This window comes from Lipotes vexillifer, unplaced genomic scaffold (assembly GCF_000442215.2).
Source record: "Lipotes vexillifer unplaced genomic scaffold, Lipotes_vexillifer_v1.1 scaffold1378, whole genome shotgun sequence".
Taxonomy (NCBI): Eukaryota; Metazoa; Chordata; class Mammalia; order Artiodactyla; family Lipotidae; genus Lipotes; species Lipotes vexillifer.
This window is the reverse complement of record NW_006775104.1, coordinates 2,121,735-2,137,656: the sequence shown is the minus strand read 5'-3', so window position 1 is coordinate 2,137,656 and position 15,922 is coordinate 2,121,735. Positions and strand designations below refer to the sequence as shown.

General features: G+C 52.5%; 1 protein-coding gene across 2 annotated transcripts in view; it reads right to left on the bottom strand.

Moving 5' to 3' along the window:
- Nucleotides 1-5,405: 5,405 nt before the first annotated feature.
- Nucleotides 5,406-15,922, bottom strand: part of SEMA5B (semaphorin 5B) — a 41,613-nt gene continuing 31,096 nt past the window's right edge. Inside the window, exons 11-21 of one of the 2 annotated variants that reach the window (XM_007449696.1) lie at nt 11,364-11,481; nt 11,033-11,214; nt 9,729-9,872; nt 9,380-9,527; nt 9,017-9,242; nt 8,611-8,829; nt 7,994-8,164; nt 7,742-7,891; nt 7,358-7,402; nt 6,711-6,916; nt 5,406-6,492 (exon numbers count right to left, since the gene is read on the bottom strand). In XM_007449696.1, the coding sequence (XP_007449758.1) occupies nt 6,334-6,492; nt 6,711-6,916; nt 7,358-7,402; nt 7,742-7,891; nt 7,994-8,164; nt 8,611-8,829; nt 9,017-9,242; nt 9,380-9,527; nt 9,729-9,872; nt 11,033-11,214; nt 11,364-11,481 (1,768 nt within the window). In that variant the 3' untranslated portion in view covers nt 5,406-6,333. The remainder of the gene's footprint in view (nt 6,493-6,710; nt 6,917-7,357; nt 7,403-7,741; nt 7,892-7,993; nt 8,165-8,610; nt 8,830-9,016; nt 9,243-9,379; nt 9,528-9,728; nt 9,873-11,032; nt 11,215-11,363; nt 11,482-15,922) is intronic. The other variant, XM_007449697.1, reaches the window with a different exon arrangement.

The following is a 15,922-nucleotide window of genomic DNA, read 5'->3' as shown; positions in this document are numbered from 1 at the left end:
TTTTTTGTGGTACGCGGGCCTCTCACTGTTGTGGCCTCTCCCGTTGCGGAGCACAGGCTCTGGACGCGCAGGCTCAGCGGCCATGGCTCACAGGCCCAGCCGCTCCGCGGCATGTGGGATCTTCCTGGACTGGGACACGAACCCGTGTCCCCTGCATCGGCAGGCACACTCCCAACCACTGCGGCACCAGGGAAGCCCTTAAATTAACATTTATTCACAAAAACTGTAATGTTTTCCTAAAGTTATCTAGCTAACGTTCTCTCAGTATTCTTTTTAACTCTGAGTCTTGTTCCCTATTTATTTGCTATTTTAAAGGGTTTAATTGTGTTTGAACATAAAATTAGCAGCTTTCACAATCATTGTTTATTATTGGGGCATTTTACTCTTACAGTACTAAATACGCATATATAGTTCAACTGACTAATCGAATTTTAACATATGAAGCATAAAGAGATTTTTCACTTCAAGATTCATCTAGACATTTATAGTGAGTGTTATCTATTAACAATAAATCTAAATAGCGTGCCCTGTGCATGTCACCAGAGTTGATGAGCTGATTGAAATACTGGTAACCTATGTAACCATGGCTGTAGCTCAGGTACAAGCTCAAGGGTGCTCTAAATGATGACGTACAAATTCAGCTATTTATGTTACCGAACGCAAGTCTGTGTGCCTGATGCACAGTGAGGGCAAACAACACCAAAATGTTGGAGTTTGGAGCAGACAAAAGTTTACTGCAGGGCCATGCAAGGAGATGGGTGACTCATGCCTTAAAAACCCAGAACTCCACGAAGGCTTTCAGCAAAGCCCTTTTATAGGAAAGGTGAGGGAGGGGCGTGGTTAGTTGTTGCAAACTTCTTGCTGTCAGATGCTCTGTTCTTGAGGTCAGGTCGAGATGTTCCTGTAAACCTCCACCAAAACAAATGTTATTCTCTGTTCTGACGAGAAAGGGCAAGGTCCCAAGGCTCAACCTTCACCCTCCGAGGTCCAGGTCCTGGCTAAGAGGACGGGGTCCCTGCGGGGGCTGGCTACCCTGCCCGGGAACATTCATCCAGCACCCAGGCTGGGTCCTCCCACCAGTGCCCAGGCCCAGCCGAAGAGGCAGATCTCAGCTGGTGGCACCCTCAGGGCCAGGTCCCCAGACCCTGCCCAGCCGTCATCACTGAGGACGCCGGGCCCTTAAATACCCCGAACTCTCTGAAAGCTTTCAGCAAAGCCCTTTTATAGGAAAGGTGAGGGAGGGGCGTGGTTAGTTGTTGCAAACTTCTTGGTGTCAGATCCTTTGTCCTTGATGTCAGGTCACGATGTTCCTGTAAACCTCCACCAAAACAAATGTTATTCTCTGTTCTGACGAGAAAGGGCAAGGTCCCAAGGCTCAACCTTCACCCTCCGAGGTCCAGGTCCTGGCTAAGAGGACGGGGTCCCTGCGGGGCCCGGCTACCCCGCCCGGGAACATTCATCCAGCACCCAGGCTGGGTCCTCCCACCAGTGCCCAGGCCCAGCCGAAGAGGCAGATCTCAGCTGGTGGCACCCTCAGGGCCAGGTCCCCAGACCCTGCCCAGCCGTCATCACTGAGGACGCCGGGCACCCAGGGACCCAGCCGGCCCTCAGGCTTTTCATTTACACTGGAGAGAATCATTTGTGTAGGATCAGAAGGAGTACATGTTGTGGCGAATGCCAATCAGGCGAATTCACAGCTCACAGTCGCCCTTCTTTGAGAACAGCCCACCACAGAGACGGACCTGAAGAAACGACGTGCGACGTCCTTGCAGCCTAACCCTGACCTCTGGCCGCCTCCTAGGGGTAGACAACCGGTCTCAGCTGTATCAATTTTTGAAACTTGAACGGAAAGACTGAAGCTGGTTGAAGCTGTTACCTAAATGGCAGTGTCCATATACTCCAGTTGCTGAGGCCTCCGTGGACTGTGACCCATGGAGACTGTCACCGCTATCAGGTCACAGAGCTGGGTCCTGGGCCCGGCCAGTGGTCGGCCATGGCAAGGGCTCTGGTGCTCTGCGGGACACAGCCCCCAGCCTGTCCCCGGGCCCCCCAGCTCACCCACCAGCCCCAAGGCCAGGGGACCTGGAGGGCCGCAGGGAGAAGGCCGGGATCGGCCTCTCACCGCACTCTCTGCCGGGAGAGCCGGCGAGGCTGATGGCTGGCGGAACCTGACCTCTAACTACTGCGCTAAGGTATCACCCTAACGGGCGCGCACTCCACCTGTTACAGTTGAACTTCCAAAAGCTGAGGCTGAAGGCCAATTCACAGATTTGGGGCTGAATAGCAAGGTCAAAGCCAAACTTCAGTGACACACAAATACACATCATATGCATGTGTATCCACTGTCCACCTCTATCTGCCTCAGTGAAGGGGAACTTGGGGCCCAGGAATCAAAAATGGGAGACTCTGAGGAAGACATTTCCCCAGGTTCCTGTGTGAGGACAGCGGGTTCAGGGTGCCTGGTTCCCCCTGAAGATGACCCAGCCCTGAGTAGCACAGCCGACTCTGAGACAAGTTAGAGGTGGCAGAGACAGGGCCAGAGTAACACTGGAGCACTTGGCTAGCATCAAAGAGGAAAAAGCACCACATACAAGAATTTTTCCCAAAGCTCTAGGAATCATAGAAGTTGGTAGAGACTCTGGGCCCAACCCTGACATGACATAGGCCAGAAAACTGAAATCCAGAGAGGGAAGAGATTTGCTGAGGTCACACAGCTGGTGAGCAGTAAAGCTAGAGACTGAGTCATCCTCCCACACAATGAATACGAAGAATGGCTACTGGAGGAAGATTGCTTGTCCGTTGCCAGCTGTCAAAGCAAGTTTGGTCAATATCCTCTCTCTCCAGACGATAGGTGCTAAATCAAACTAAAATTTAACTTTGAATATAGAGGCTTGAATTGTGCCGTGTGACTTTGGAACCAGGACTTGGAATCCAGCTTCTAGTCGGGGAAGCCAGATCCTCGCCCAGGTGTACTGCCTCCTGTCAAGGCCACCTGCCTGACCATGTGGGGAGATGATCTCTTTCATTGTTCATGGGCTCCGAACCATTGATGCTTGAGGGTCATATTTGACTTGCTCAAGGACTGGGCTGTGAGACAAGGACCCTGTACTCTGGGTCCCAATAACTGTCCACCACATGGCCAGTGTCTGCCACCAGAGAGAGGAGCCCAGTTTTTGTTTCTCGTTTAAATCTCACCTGCCCTGACAGGTAGAGGGGGCCCACCTCTATTTCCTTCTCCCAGAGAAATGAACCTCTCAACACACACTTTGTTCTTTTTCTCCCCCTAAGGCACCCCTTCCTCTGGAGTGCATAAGGCTGTATATGCTCCCCTAAGTCAAGTCCCAAACCAATAGATCCCCAGCCTGGATCCTGTCTTTGTTTAGAGTAACCGACACTATGCAGCATATGCAGAAGGAGAGAACCATGTCCCCTTAAAGCCTGCATCCCTGAGATTCATGGTGGTGACAGTGAGAAAACTCATTACTTCAGTTTCATTCAAGCAAAATCAGTATAGTTTCCTTTAAAAAAAAAACCAAAAACCAGTAGTTCTATGTAAAAAATTCAAATATCTATATATCAAAATGGGCATAGGATCAATTAAGGAAATATTTAAATTTTTTTTTTTTTTTTTTACCTAAGGCTAATATCTTTTTACCAAAGGTTAATATCTTCTACAAAGCAATAGGGAGAAGATGACCACCTCAGAGAAAAGGTACAAAATATCCTCCTTAAAAAGAAGAAATGCAAATGGCCAGTATGTATATGGAGGGAAATGGTCACTCAGTAAATATTTTTAAAAGTTAAACAATTACACTTTAAAAAATTATCAAGTTGATAACAAGCAGTTGGACTGCCTGGTTTGAACCGTCACTGACTAGCTGTGTGACTTTAGGCAAGTTATTTAAATTTATTAAACCTCAGTTTCCTCATCTGTAAAGTAGGCACGGCAATAGTACTTTCCTCTTAGGATTGTTGTGAGAACTGAGTAAGATAAATGACCAGCACTTGGTATGGTGCTTGGAGGTGACAGCACTTATCAGAGTTAGCTACTAGGATTAGAAATAATGCAATGAGAATGTGCTGCTGGTGGGTGTGTACTCCCATCAGCAAGAGATTTGGCCACAGAGGTTAAGGGCAATTGCTTCTGGGAATTTATCCTAAGGACACAGAGATACAGATAAGAAGGTCCATAATAGCATTCTTTGGTAAAGAAAAATTTGAAACAAATCATAGTGGTTTAAATAAATGATGATTAATTCATGTAAAGGACTGATTGATACATTTATGTAATAGAGGGTGTGTGTGTGCATGCACACACATGCGGTGTGTATTTTGCCATGACGCACGTGGGTTTCCACTCCACTGATGCCATTCCAGTCAATAGTGGCTGGGCATGACCCGGAAATTCTCCATGACTGCTTGCTACACACCTGACCAGTACCTGACATATACGAGTGGCCCCTGTGAAGCAGGCACCCTGGGCCCTGGAACACTCTTGAACTTCATTGGCTCTACCAGGTTCAAGGGAATCCAAAACCCCAAGATCTAACACAGGCCCCTACAGACTCCAGATTCATGGGGTGAATAGAAACTCAGTGAGGAATCCCCAAACTGCAGAAATACTCATTATGTCCCCTGAGCTCTCACTGACTGGGCTCCACCTTGGCCTGAGGACACGGCTATTGCAGTTGAGCCAGTAAGCACAAGGGAGTCCAAGAGACGAGGTCTAGGAGTGCTCCTTTCTTCCTCCTCCTCCCCTCCCCAAGATCCTCTACCACCGGGATCTCACACTTTACAGCCTGACCTACAAATAGATTTTGCTGCAAATCCTGTAAGAATTGATCCAGCCAATTCAGTCAGGAAATTCCTCTCTAAATTTAACATGTCCATCAATCTCATCCAAAATGGTAGCACTGATTTGGTGGGCTGAGACTTTGAGGCTATTTTGGTTTAATCCAGCAAAAACTACAGAGGGCTTCCCCCACCTCACAGATTTACTCATTTCTCAGTCAATTCTGGTTTTATTAAACTCAGCAATGTAAGCACCTCATAAAATAATCTTCAACTCTCCCCTGCTGGACTCACACATTTCCACTGTGGAAGTGTTGCCGATTAGAGCTGCTAAGGTAATGGGCAGAAATCTCCTGTTGTATTGCCTTTGGTGTACTTGTGTCCCTACTTGTGAATCTGTGATTATCCCTCTTTTCCAACAAGGGTTTAGGGCAACGTGTGTATGTGGAGATTTACTCACAAATGGAAAGTTATCCTCTATTAAAGTCAAACTCTACTGGGGGCATCTCCCCCACCCTGAGAAGACCATCTGTCACCCCAGTGCATTGCTGTAATTGACCAGACCAGGCCAAGAGGAGCCCACACACATATGCACGAAGACAACGTTACATTTGGAGACTGGATATCATCTTTAATTAATAATGCCACAGCCCAACATCCTTTTTGTTGCCGTGGCAGATTGTGATTGTGTGTGTACATGTGTGTGTTCCTGAACAGATGAGGGGCCAGCAGAGACTCCCACGCAGGTCTCAGCCAACAGCTCTGTTGAGCAGCAACTGGAAAGCAGTCCCCGGAGCAGCATGGAGACTGGACTTCCGCCTCCCTTCCTCCTGGGTCACCTTTCGTGAACTCTGAGGGAAAGGCTGAGGAATGTGCCAGACCAGATGAAAGGACTTCTCAGCAAAGATCAGTCTCCAGCCCCCAGTCCTCACTGCCTCTGACCAGAGGGATGTCGCTGGGTAAAGCACAGACTGCTAGGCAAAGGTGGACAACCTGCTCCAGCCTTGGTCCCCATGTCACACTGGGGCAGCACCACAATGACCCAGCCCTGGGCAGAGAATCCAGAACTACTGGGGTCATTTGACTAGTTTCTTTCAGAGATAATCAGGATGTAGCCCAGGCCCTTCCTGAGGCCAGCCAAAGAGGGGCAGACTCAGCCCCTGATAGCTACACGGGCTGTCATTTCCAACCCAAACCTAAAAGCCTGCCCTCCTGCCATCTCCACTCTCCAATTCCCTCACACGCCTAGTAGGTCCACAGCCCAGACACGGCAGGGGAGATCAGCATGACAGTGGGTTCCAAGGAGGCCATGAGAGACCCGGGCTGAGCTGGAACTGTAGCCGTGTGCCAGCCTGAAGCCAGCCCTCTCCCCCATGGTCACCGCCAGCCAGAGCTCTTTGAAGCCAGATGGGACCCCACAAGGCAAGGCAACAAGTTCTTGGCCTAGTGCAGAGGGAGAAAACCAAACTGGCTCCACCGTCCCACCTCCACCTGCTCTGTGCCTTAGGAAGGCAAGGAGCCCAAGTCCCCAGGACAGTGGTATCAGCTGTTGGGGAAGCACCGTTGTCCAGGTGAGGCCTCAGGCCGGAAGCTGTGTTTGTTCAGTGGACTCGGGTAGTAGGTGGTTGAGTACACGTTGGTCTGCTGCAATGGGTAGAAGTTGGCTCTGTCATCGGGGATCAGGTTATTCTTATTCAGGGTCTGTGGGAGAAGGAAAGAACGAGAGAGGAAGAGGTGAAGGGAGAGATGGGGAAAGAGGACAGGCCAGAGCAAAGAAATCAGGAGCCAATGAGAGAACGTTCTGGCTGCTGACACAGTGTTCTGCTCACCACACCACTGCTCTCTCCCGAGTGCCCAGCGTAGGGCCAGGACCACTGCACCCTTCACCCTGCCCTCTGCTTCTCCGAGAGGACTCCCACCTTGAATTCCATGGGTGTGTACTTCTCATTCTTGGGGGCACCCCCGCCCTTGTAATGCAGGTGGTTGGGGGTGGCGGGATGGACGAGCATGGACTCCTGGGACTGGTGCCGGCAGTGCTGGCAGGACAGGTACACCGCCAAGGTCAGCAGCCCAGAGCCCAGGAAGCAGGAGATGCCTGTGGCCACCAGGTGGAGGAGACTGAACCCTGGGAGAGGGAAGAGACAAGAAGCAAGGAAAGGGCCACTGTGAAGACCCCCAACTGCCTCCCAATAGGAGGCTCTGAGACATAAAGAGAAGGGCTTTGAAGCCAGAGTCATCAGAAACAGGAAGGCTGCGTGGCCTGATCACCAGGGGCCTGTCTCACAGGACCACCTGTGGCTTGGGTCGGAGGAGGCAGCCAGTGGTGTGGAGTAGGGTGACTCTTCTTGAGTACTGACTTGACCACCACTTCTTAGCTGAGGGGCATGGAAGGAATTGCCCAGACTCTCCTACACGCGGTCTGAAGCAGTGCGGGACCTCAACAAGGTTTGTGGGTCTGGAGCGAGAAGTGCAGAGACTCCAGGTTTCGGAGTAGGTGGGTCTCCTCCTTGGGGTGGGGGGCGTGGATCAAAGGGCAGCATCACGAGGTGGGGCAGGTTCCTTTTACCTCCACAGCCAGTGGCCTCGTCCACACTGGAGGCAGGCAGGATCACTGCAGGAAGACAAGCAGAGTGGGCGTAAGAGGCAGGGAAGAGAGGGCATGGGTCCCTCCAGGGCGGTGTGTGTCGATGTGTGTCTCGGAGGACCCCTGGGTCAGCGCTGACCTGTGGGACTGCACCTGGGGACCTTCATTTCCCTTGGTCTCCCCCCAGGCCCCACCTCTAAGAAAGGTCAGCCCATCCATCAAATGAGGAAGTGCAAAGGCCCCAAGTGTGTGAACCTCCCACCCCGGCATTTCATCCTGCACCCCCCAGGATACTTCAGAAGGGCAAGGCAGCTGGGGGCTCAGGGCAGGAAGGGTTGGTGTGAAGGTGCTGGCTCGAAGACCTACCAGGCATCTCCCTGTAGGGGCAGGGGCGGCTCTGGCTGCTGTTTCCAGCACAAGTGCTGGGCCCGGGGACCAGCTCCTCGCAGTACCGGCCACGGCTTTGGATTCCATCCTCCGTGCACGCACTCCACTCAGACCATGGCGACCAGCCTTCTGTGGGTTGTGGGTTGGGATGAGGTTAACCACCCAGACCCCCTTAGTGGGGATGCGCAGGCTCCGCATTGCTCCCCAGGCCCTGTCAGATGCACTTAGTACCTGGGCAGGCCTGTGTGGCACACAGCGCCTCCTCCGTGTGCAGCCCGAGACAGATGTCCTCGCCCGGAGAGGGGGCGGGGCTGCTGCAGGAACGGGTGCGTTGATAGTGGCCGCCACCGCAGGAGGCTGAGCATGGGGACCAAGAGGTCCAGCAGGACCAGGCACCCCGCACTGCAAGGCGATGGGGTGGGTGAAGAAGGGCTGCAGGTGCAGGCATGGCCCAAGACAGTCTTCTACCCCACACTGCCCTCAACATCCGCCCTGCCCCAGCCCTACAGTCCACTGTTAGGGAGTGCCCCTCCCCTCAGGGGTGGCAGGAGAAATGCAGGCTGCAGAGGGGACACCAAAAACCAACTCCGCCTCAAATCAAGCTCCTTGTCTAGCTAACCCATTAAAGGAGAGAAAACAGCGACACGGAGGGTGAGGAAATGCCCTGGTCCCTGGGAGTAGCTGCCGTGTCCATGTTCAGGGCAGAAAATTGCTCTGGGGGCCCTGTACAGAGTTGGCAGGGAGGAGAGGTCTCCAAGCAGGAGTTAGTTGTAGCCTGGGGAACCTCCCCGTTGGGGGTTCCCTGGGCGAGGGTTTCCCTGGGCCAAGATTCCTTAGTGGAGGGTTACCTGGACAAGCTTGGGGGTTGCAGTCCTGGTACTCGGCAGCGTCACCCACGCACGGCAGGCCCCCGTTGCGGGGCTCTGGGTTCGTGCATGTTCTCTTGCGGACGCGGAAGCCCAGCTCACAGTCCCGGGAGCAGGAGGTCCACGGGCCCCAGGCGGCCCAGCCCCCGCTCACCGTGTGCGGGGAGCTGCCCCCGCTGCGCAGGAGCTCCTCCACCAAGGCTGGGGGGATACAGGGGGGCTGGCCTCAGCCACAGAGGGCTCCCACGGCAGCCCAAAGGCCTCCCGCCTTCTTCCAAACCGCACGTCCCCTCCCCGCCCCCTCCTCCCCCAGCTCTCACTCCCGGCCCCGCCCCATCGCTCTGGGCCTGGCAGGGAGGGTGGCGGGTGGGGAGACGCAGGGCTGTACCGTCCGTGTCGCAGGCTCCAGAGCCATCTGCGGGGCAGGTTCGGGTCTCCGTCCTCCTCCGGCCAAACTGCAGCCCGTGGGGGTCGGCCAGCGGCGCGCGGCACGTGAAGCGGAAGCGCTGCTCCTGCCGCGCCCCGCCCTGGGTCACGTTCACCGGTAGCCAGGGCGTCCACGGCGTGTTGCGCCGCACTTCGGGGCAGCCTTCATGGTTGCAAGTCTTGAACTCCTTCGGGATGAGGACTGGTGCTGTTGCACAGCCTCGCAGCCCCAGGCCTGCTCCGCGCTCCGCCCCCCGCCCCTCCTCCGCACTCCCCTTGGCTCGAGGTCCAGGCATCCCGCGCCCGCCCCCGGCCCGGCCCTCACCACGCCGCAGCCCGGGCAGGAGTTGCCGTTCTCACAGGCCCGACGCCGCGATTGCACACCGCTCCCACAGTGGCTGCTGCACTTGCTCCAGGAGCCCCAGGATGCCCAGAAGATGGGCACCGGGCAAGGCGTGTTTTCGTTACAGAACCTGACGGGGAGAGGGGGAGGAGTCGTTACTCTAGGGAAAGGGCACCCCTTTCCCTATGAGAGGTCACTGAGATTGCGAGACTGGGAAAACGAGGGTCCACTGGACCACCTGGTGAATCCAGGCCACTTTCTAGGGGGCCCGGGAAGTCGGGGACCTCGGGGCTGTCTTGTCGCAGAAACCGATAGCCACGCCCTAGCTCACCGTTCCTCCCGGCTCTTGCCCACGCAGATGCGGCCCCCGTGGCGCGGAGCAGGGTTGCTGCAACTTCGCTGGCGGACCTGGAATCCAATCCCACAGGAGGTGCTGCATAGGGCCCACGATGACCACGGTGTCCACGCCCCGTTCCTGGTGGGGCCGGAGGGGATAGAGACAAATGACCCTCTGAGCTCTAGCTTCTCAGATCTATTCACATCTGCATAGATGGATTTTGTATTGTTGTCAGGAAGTGCCATTGACAGGAGATAGTTCCTAACCAGGCCTTCTCAGGAATGACTTATTCATTCATTTGTTCACGCCTGGAACATGCATTGAGAGCCTTCTTCCATATATCAGGCTGTGCTTAGGGTTAGAGCACAAAGATATACCCACATGGCCTCTACTCACAGGGGAAAAGGACATATTCTCTAGAGAAGGCCTTTGCCATCTGCAACCTTTGTTTCAGGCTTGTTGGTTGGCAGACCCTGGTATTCAAACCCATGCTCTCTCCCCCATTCTACTACTGCACATGCTTTGCTCCAACCTCAAGACATCACGCACTCTTGTCTCCTTTGCCCCTAATTTTCAAATTTTGGCTCTACCAATTACTGGCTGTTTAAGGCTGGGCAAGTTACCGAAACCTTCTGTGCCTCATCATACTCTTATCTTTAAAGTAAGGATAATGATTGTATTCCTACCCCATGAGGTTGTGATGGTTAAATTAATAAATGTAGTGTATATAAAATTATTTTAAGAGTGTCAAGAATTATGGGTTATTTATTTTAATCACTTTAGGGAGTCCTCAGGTAGTAGGCAGTGTGCAAGCTCCCTCCCTCCCTCTCTCTCTCTCTCTCTCTCTCTCTCTCTCTCTCTCTATATATATATATATATATATATATATATATATATATATATATGATCTCATTTAACCCTCCCAACAACCTTCAGGGTGGGCACTGTAACCCTCATTTAGAGAAGCTCAGAGTGGTTAGGTAGCTACCACCATCCCATGCTGTCCCTCCTGTTTGGGACTACAAGGCTTATTGAGGATATGATCTGGCTAGGGATAACTCCCACGCCTCTTTGTATGAAGAGCACCGCAAGGCAGAAAGTTCTCTCCCACTGGAGTGGAAACTCTCCCAGGGCTCATGTTTCCTGCCTCAGACATCAGCCACCTGTCCAGTGCTCTGCACAGCCCTGAAGTGTTTTCTGTCCCTTAGTGCAAACAGCTGGCTGGGGATGCCCTGTTCCCTCCATCCCCCCTCCCCCATTCCAAGGCCACCGCCAGCAAACCCTGCGTCCTCACATACCTGGAGCAGTTGGCAACATGGATGGCTGGCCCCAGGCAGTCACAGCCCCCACAGCGGGGTCGGGGGGAGTCACAGGCCCGGGCCCGACACAGGCAAGAACCTGAGTTGTCCCCATCTAAGTGCTCACACGGTTGCCATGGTGACCATGGGCCGAAGCCCCCATCCCGAGTCACATTTCGCACCTGCAGGCACACACCAGGAGCAGGACCCTGTCACACAAGGCAGGGGCAGGGAAGGTACAAGGTCCCAGGGCTGTGGGGACACTGGTGGAGAGTCATGGCCTGAATTCGGGGGAAGAGGTCCCTGGTGGGGGGTACAGAAGGGTTCTCACAGGACATGCTGTGATGTTCTGGGTCCAGAGGCTCATGTTGGAGCTGTCCTCGAGTGTGCTGCAACGTTGCTGCTTCCCGTCCCAGCCGCAGTACGGGTCCCGTGCCCCCAGGCATGCCCTGCCAGACAGAGGTCCAGAGACTCAAGCCCACTGGACTCCCACCATCACCTGCATCCCAAGAATACACCTGGACGCTCTCCTCTGGGCACTTCTTTCATTCAGTTGTCCTCCACAATAATAACGAAGTTCACTGAGTACTTACTGTGTGCCAGGCATCGTTTTAAGCACTTTAGAAGCATGAATTAACTCAATGTGGAAGGTACTGTTATTATTTTCATGTCACATGGAGGAAACCCAGAGCCGACCATGGACTCACACTATGGTGCTCCAGAACCCACACACTTAGCCAAGAGATTACTGCCTTCCCTGAGTCTGGGTGCCCCACAGTCCTCATCTAGGGCCACAGGTGAAGATGTGGTGAACAGAAATCCAAAGAGATAGTTCCTCCCTGCTAGACACTATGATTATAGTGATGGAAAGGACCTTACAGATGATCTGGCCCAGTGGTTCTCAACCCTGGCTGCACGTTAGAATCACTAAAGGAGCTTTTTAAAAAAAATTTCCTTCATTAAAAAAAAATAGTAGTTATTTATTTATTTGGCTGCGCCGGGTCTTGGTTGTGGCCTGCGGGATCTTTGTTACTGTGTGAAAGAGCTCTGTTGCGGAATGTGGGCTCTTAGTTGAGGCATGTGGGATCTAGTTCCCTGTCCAGGGATCGAACCCAGGCCCCCTGCATTGGGAGCACAGTCTTAACCACCGGACCACCAGGGAAGTCCCTAAAGGATCTTTTTTAAAAATACTGATACATGGGCCCACCCCAGACAAGAATTTCCGGGTGGGTGGGCTGGGGATTTAAAAGCTTGAGGGAAAAAAAAAGCTTGAGGGTGATTCTAATGGGAGCCAGACTGAGAATCACTGGGATCCATAAAACAACCTTTTCATTGTACAAAGGAAGAAACAGTCACAGAGAAGGGAACAGGCGTTTCCCCAAGATCATGCAAACTGTACGTGGCAGAGCTGGGGCTAGAACCTAGACCTCCCCACCACACTCTTCCCCTCATGCACCTGCTTCCCAGCTGGAGGCTGTGTCTTACACACTGAGTGAACGTGAGCCCGTGCCTCAAAACACAGGTGCAGGGTCAGGGGACACCTGGGCATAGTTCACATGTTTGTGCTGCTCAGTGGCAGGACCCAGAGTCCAATGCATTGGCATCCTAAGAATGAGCTCAGGCTGGGATGAGCCAGGGGTCACATCCCAGGTCCCCATTATTCCTAGGCAGGTCTATGTGAAATGAGCCAGGAGAGGTGATGGTTCACACGCTGATGCATGTCCCAAAGCCCCCACTTCTCATAACCTAGGCTCCTCTCTTCCCTTTTTACTTCTGACTTAGTCATTGTATGCTCTACAGTTTTTAACAACAACAACAAAAGTTAAATCTCTACTGGTAAGACTCCAAGGAGGGGAAAAACAATATGGGAATTGTGGAATCAGGATTTGCTGTCCATTGCTAAGTAAACAGAATGTCAGATTCTGGAGCCTGAAGGAAGTTCCCTCCAATACCCAGAGAGCCCACTGCCAACCTCAGGGGATTCGCTGGGTCCCTTCTGCCTCCTTTCGCCAACTTCCATCCTCTCTGGCCAGGCCTGGCTGCTCCACAGCAGTGGGCCTGCTGCAGAGGGTCTAGGAGAGCACTGAGAGTGAGAGTGAGGCAGTAATTGGAGGTTAGAAAGCAGAAGAGGTTTGGGGTTAAGGAGGTGCTGGATGACAAAGAGGGTGGGGGAGCCCATGCGATGACATGAGTCTGCAGAGGGATTTTCCTTTGGCCAAAGGGGCCAAGGCTGCTCAGGGCTAAAGGGATACACAAAGGAGTCAAGGGGCTGCCCCTTTTGGTGTCTTCAGGATAGAATCTTTTCTCTGGAAACTTCAGGCAAAGTCACCTGCCAGGTGAGTTCTTTATTTTCAGTGAGTTCAACAGACCAAAGAGAAAAGAGGTTATACAGAGACCTTATAAAGAAGAGGGTGGGGCTTCCCTGGTGGCGCAGTGGTTGAGAGTCTGCCTGCCAATGCAGGGGACGCGGGTTCAAGCCCTGGTCCTGGAAGATCCCACATGCCGCGGAGCAACTAAGCCCTTGCACTACAACTACCGAGCCTGCACTCTAGAGCCCGTGAGCCACAACTACTGAGCCCACGTGCCACAACTGCTGAAGCCTGCGTGCGTACAGCCCATGCTCCGCAACAAGAGAAGCCACCGCAATGAGAAGCCTGCGCACCGCAGTGAAGAGTAGCCCCCGCTCATGACCTCCGATAAAGGAGGTGATGCGTGGGGTTTCAGTGAGTGACAGCCTCGCTGGACCCCAGTAAACATACCCTGGCCCACCTGGGAATCCAGAACACTCATCTGTTTCTCAAGACTATGTTTTCATTTTATTCTCTCAAGGACAATTTGTGTGCATTATACAATGTACGGGTGCTCGTATTTTCATTTGGGATCAATGGTTTGATTTAGGTGTGTTTCGCCAGCAAATACATCAAACTAGACATCATAGGACTGAATACAATACATGTGCAAAAGTGGTCTCAGCATCCGGTGGTTTTGAGGTTCTGCTTACTGGCTGACATTTGGGTCAAATTTGCTGCTAGCAGATTCAGCCAAATCAGAACTCAGTAAAGCCCACTCCTGAGTGTATTTCCCTCAGTTCTCAGAAATGGGCATCAAACTCTATAAGCATTGATATGGCACCTTATAAGCAACATAGATTAAATAGTTAAAAAAAAAAACTAGCCATGATGCGTGATTAATAATAATACATACATACATACATATATACGATTCTATCCATCAAAAAACAAATGTCTGCCAGTAGGGAGAATGGATGAGAGCAGATAATTTGAATTGATTTACACAGATAAAAACAGAAGATTCTGGAGGAATGCAATTTGCCTCATGCTTCTTCTTTCATCTAGGGCCTAACCAGTTCTAGAACAGTTGTTCCCAGTCTTGACAACAAAGCAGAATCTCCTGGGGATCTTTTAAAAAGCTTAAGCAAACAAAACAAAAAACCCTCCTATTTCTGGGCCTTCTGGACTGGAGTAAGCCCGGGCACCAGTCTTTGAAACACTCCTCAGGTGATTGCAATGAACAGCATTAGAACTGCTGTTCCAGGGCCACTTTTGTCAAGGTTCTCAAGCCAAGAGATGAAGTGCCTTGTCTTTCCAATCCATGACAGGATAAGAAAAGAGTGAAGAAAAACACAGAGTAGATGCTGGCCCCGGCCCCTCACTCAGGATCCCTTGCCCTCAGCCTCTCCTGCTCTCAATTCTCCCGGAGAAGAAAGAGGAGAGCAGATTCTCCATGGACACGCCTGCCCTGCCCCAGTCCTGGCCGCCTGAGGGGACCTGCGAGACTCCCCTGGCACCAGCGCCTGAGCTCTCTTCCTGTCCACATTTGCTGCTTTCGGCCAAAGGCCACTCCAGAGCTTCCAGAGCAGAGAACGTTCTTAAGAAAATTAAAGCTCCAAGCAGAAGAGAGTGAAAGTGTGTCTCTGACTATAGGAGTGGGTGGCAGTTTAGAGTTCCTTTCATAAAAGCAGCCATCAGACCAATAATATATCATCGTGTCTTTTTTACTGCAGTGTCTCAAGCAGCCGTTACAAAAGGCAACAGGTTCATTTCAAGGGATCTAAGGCAGGACAGAGATGGATGGTGAAATGTGCAAGCAGGCGGATTCCAGCACTGAGTAGCAAGAGTTTCACAATGGGAGCTGTCCAGGGTGGAGCTTGGGAGCAAGTGGCCATTACTTAAGATGGTAGTGGAACGGGGCCCAGACCCCCTGCCAGGGAGGGAGGTTGGGATAAGCTGGTAATAAGGGGCCCCTCCCTCCAGGGCAGCATGAAAGGCGTGCTGGAAGGAGGAAGCGGGCAGTTCTTCATGCATAAAACAGCTGCTTTGTAGAGCCAGTCAGCCATTCACTCGCTCTGCTCATCCTCCTGTGAGCACCAGTCTCTCTGGCCAGGCCAGGTTCCTGGTCGTGCCCCATGGGGCTGAGGTTTGCCTGAGTGAAAGGAGGGTGCTGGAGACAAGCCCCTGGATTCTGGACAGAGGAGGGGGCCTGAAGGGGCCTCTGCTTAACCACCCTCAGCTTCCTGCCAGCTTTGGAAGGAATGAGGAAAGAAGGAGGAAATGTCTCTCATGGGACACAGTAAAACCCCATGACAAACTGCCTCACAACAGCATAAATTCTGATATAGTGTGATAGGCAGTTGGCTCCCAGACTCCCGGAGCGCACAGCTTGCTGGCAGCACGGGCTTACTCTGGTCATTTTATAACTTTGCAGTAATGAGACCGCACATTTTAGATCCACATGAAGCATTATGGCAGGGTTTCCACTGTACCTATCAAGGCCTATTATCCCAAACTCAGGAAACCAAAAGTATCAGACGCCGAACTGACCTCTGTCTACCTTGCTGTTCCACCTGGCCACGTTTCGCGAACTCCCTGT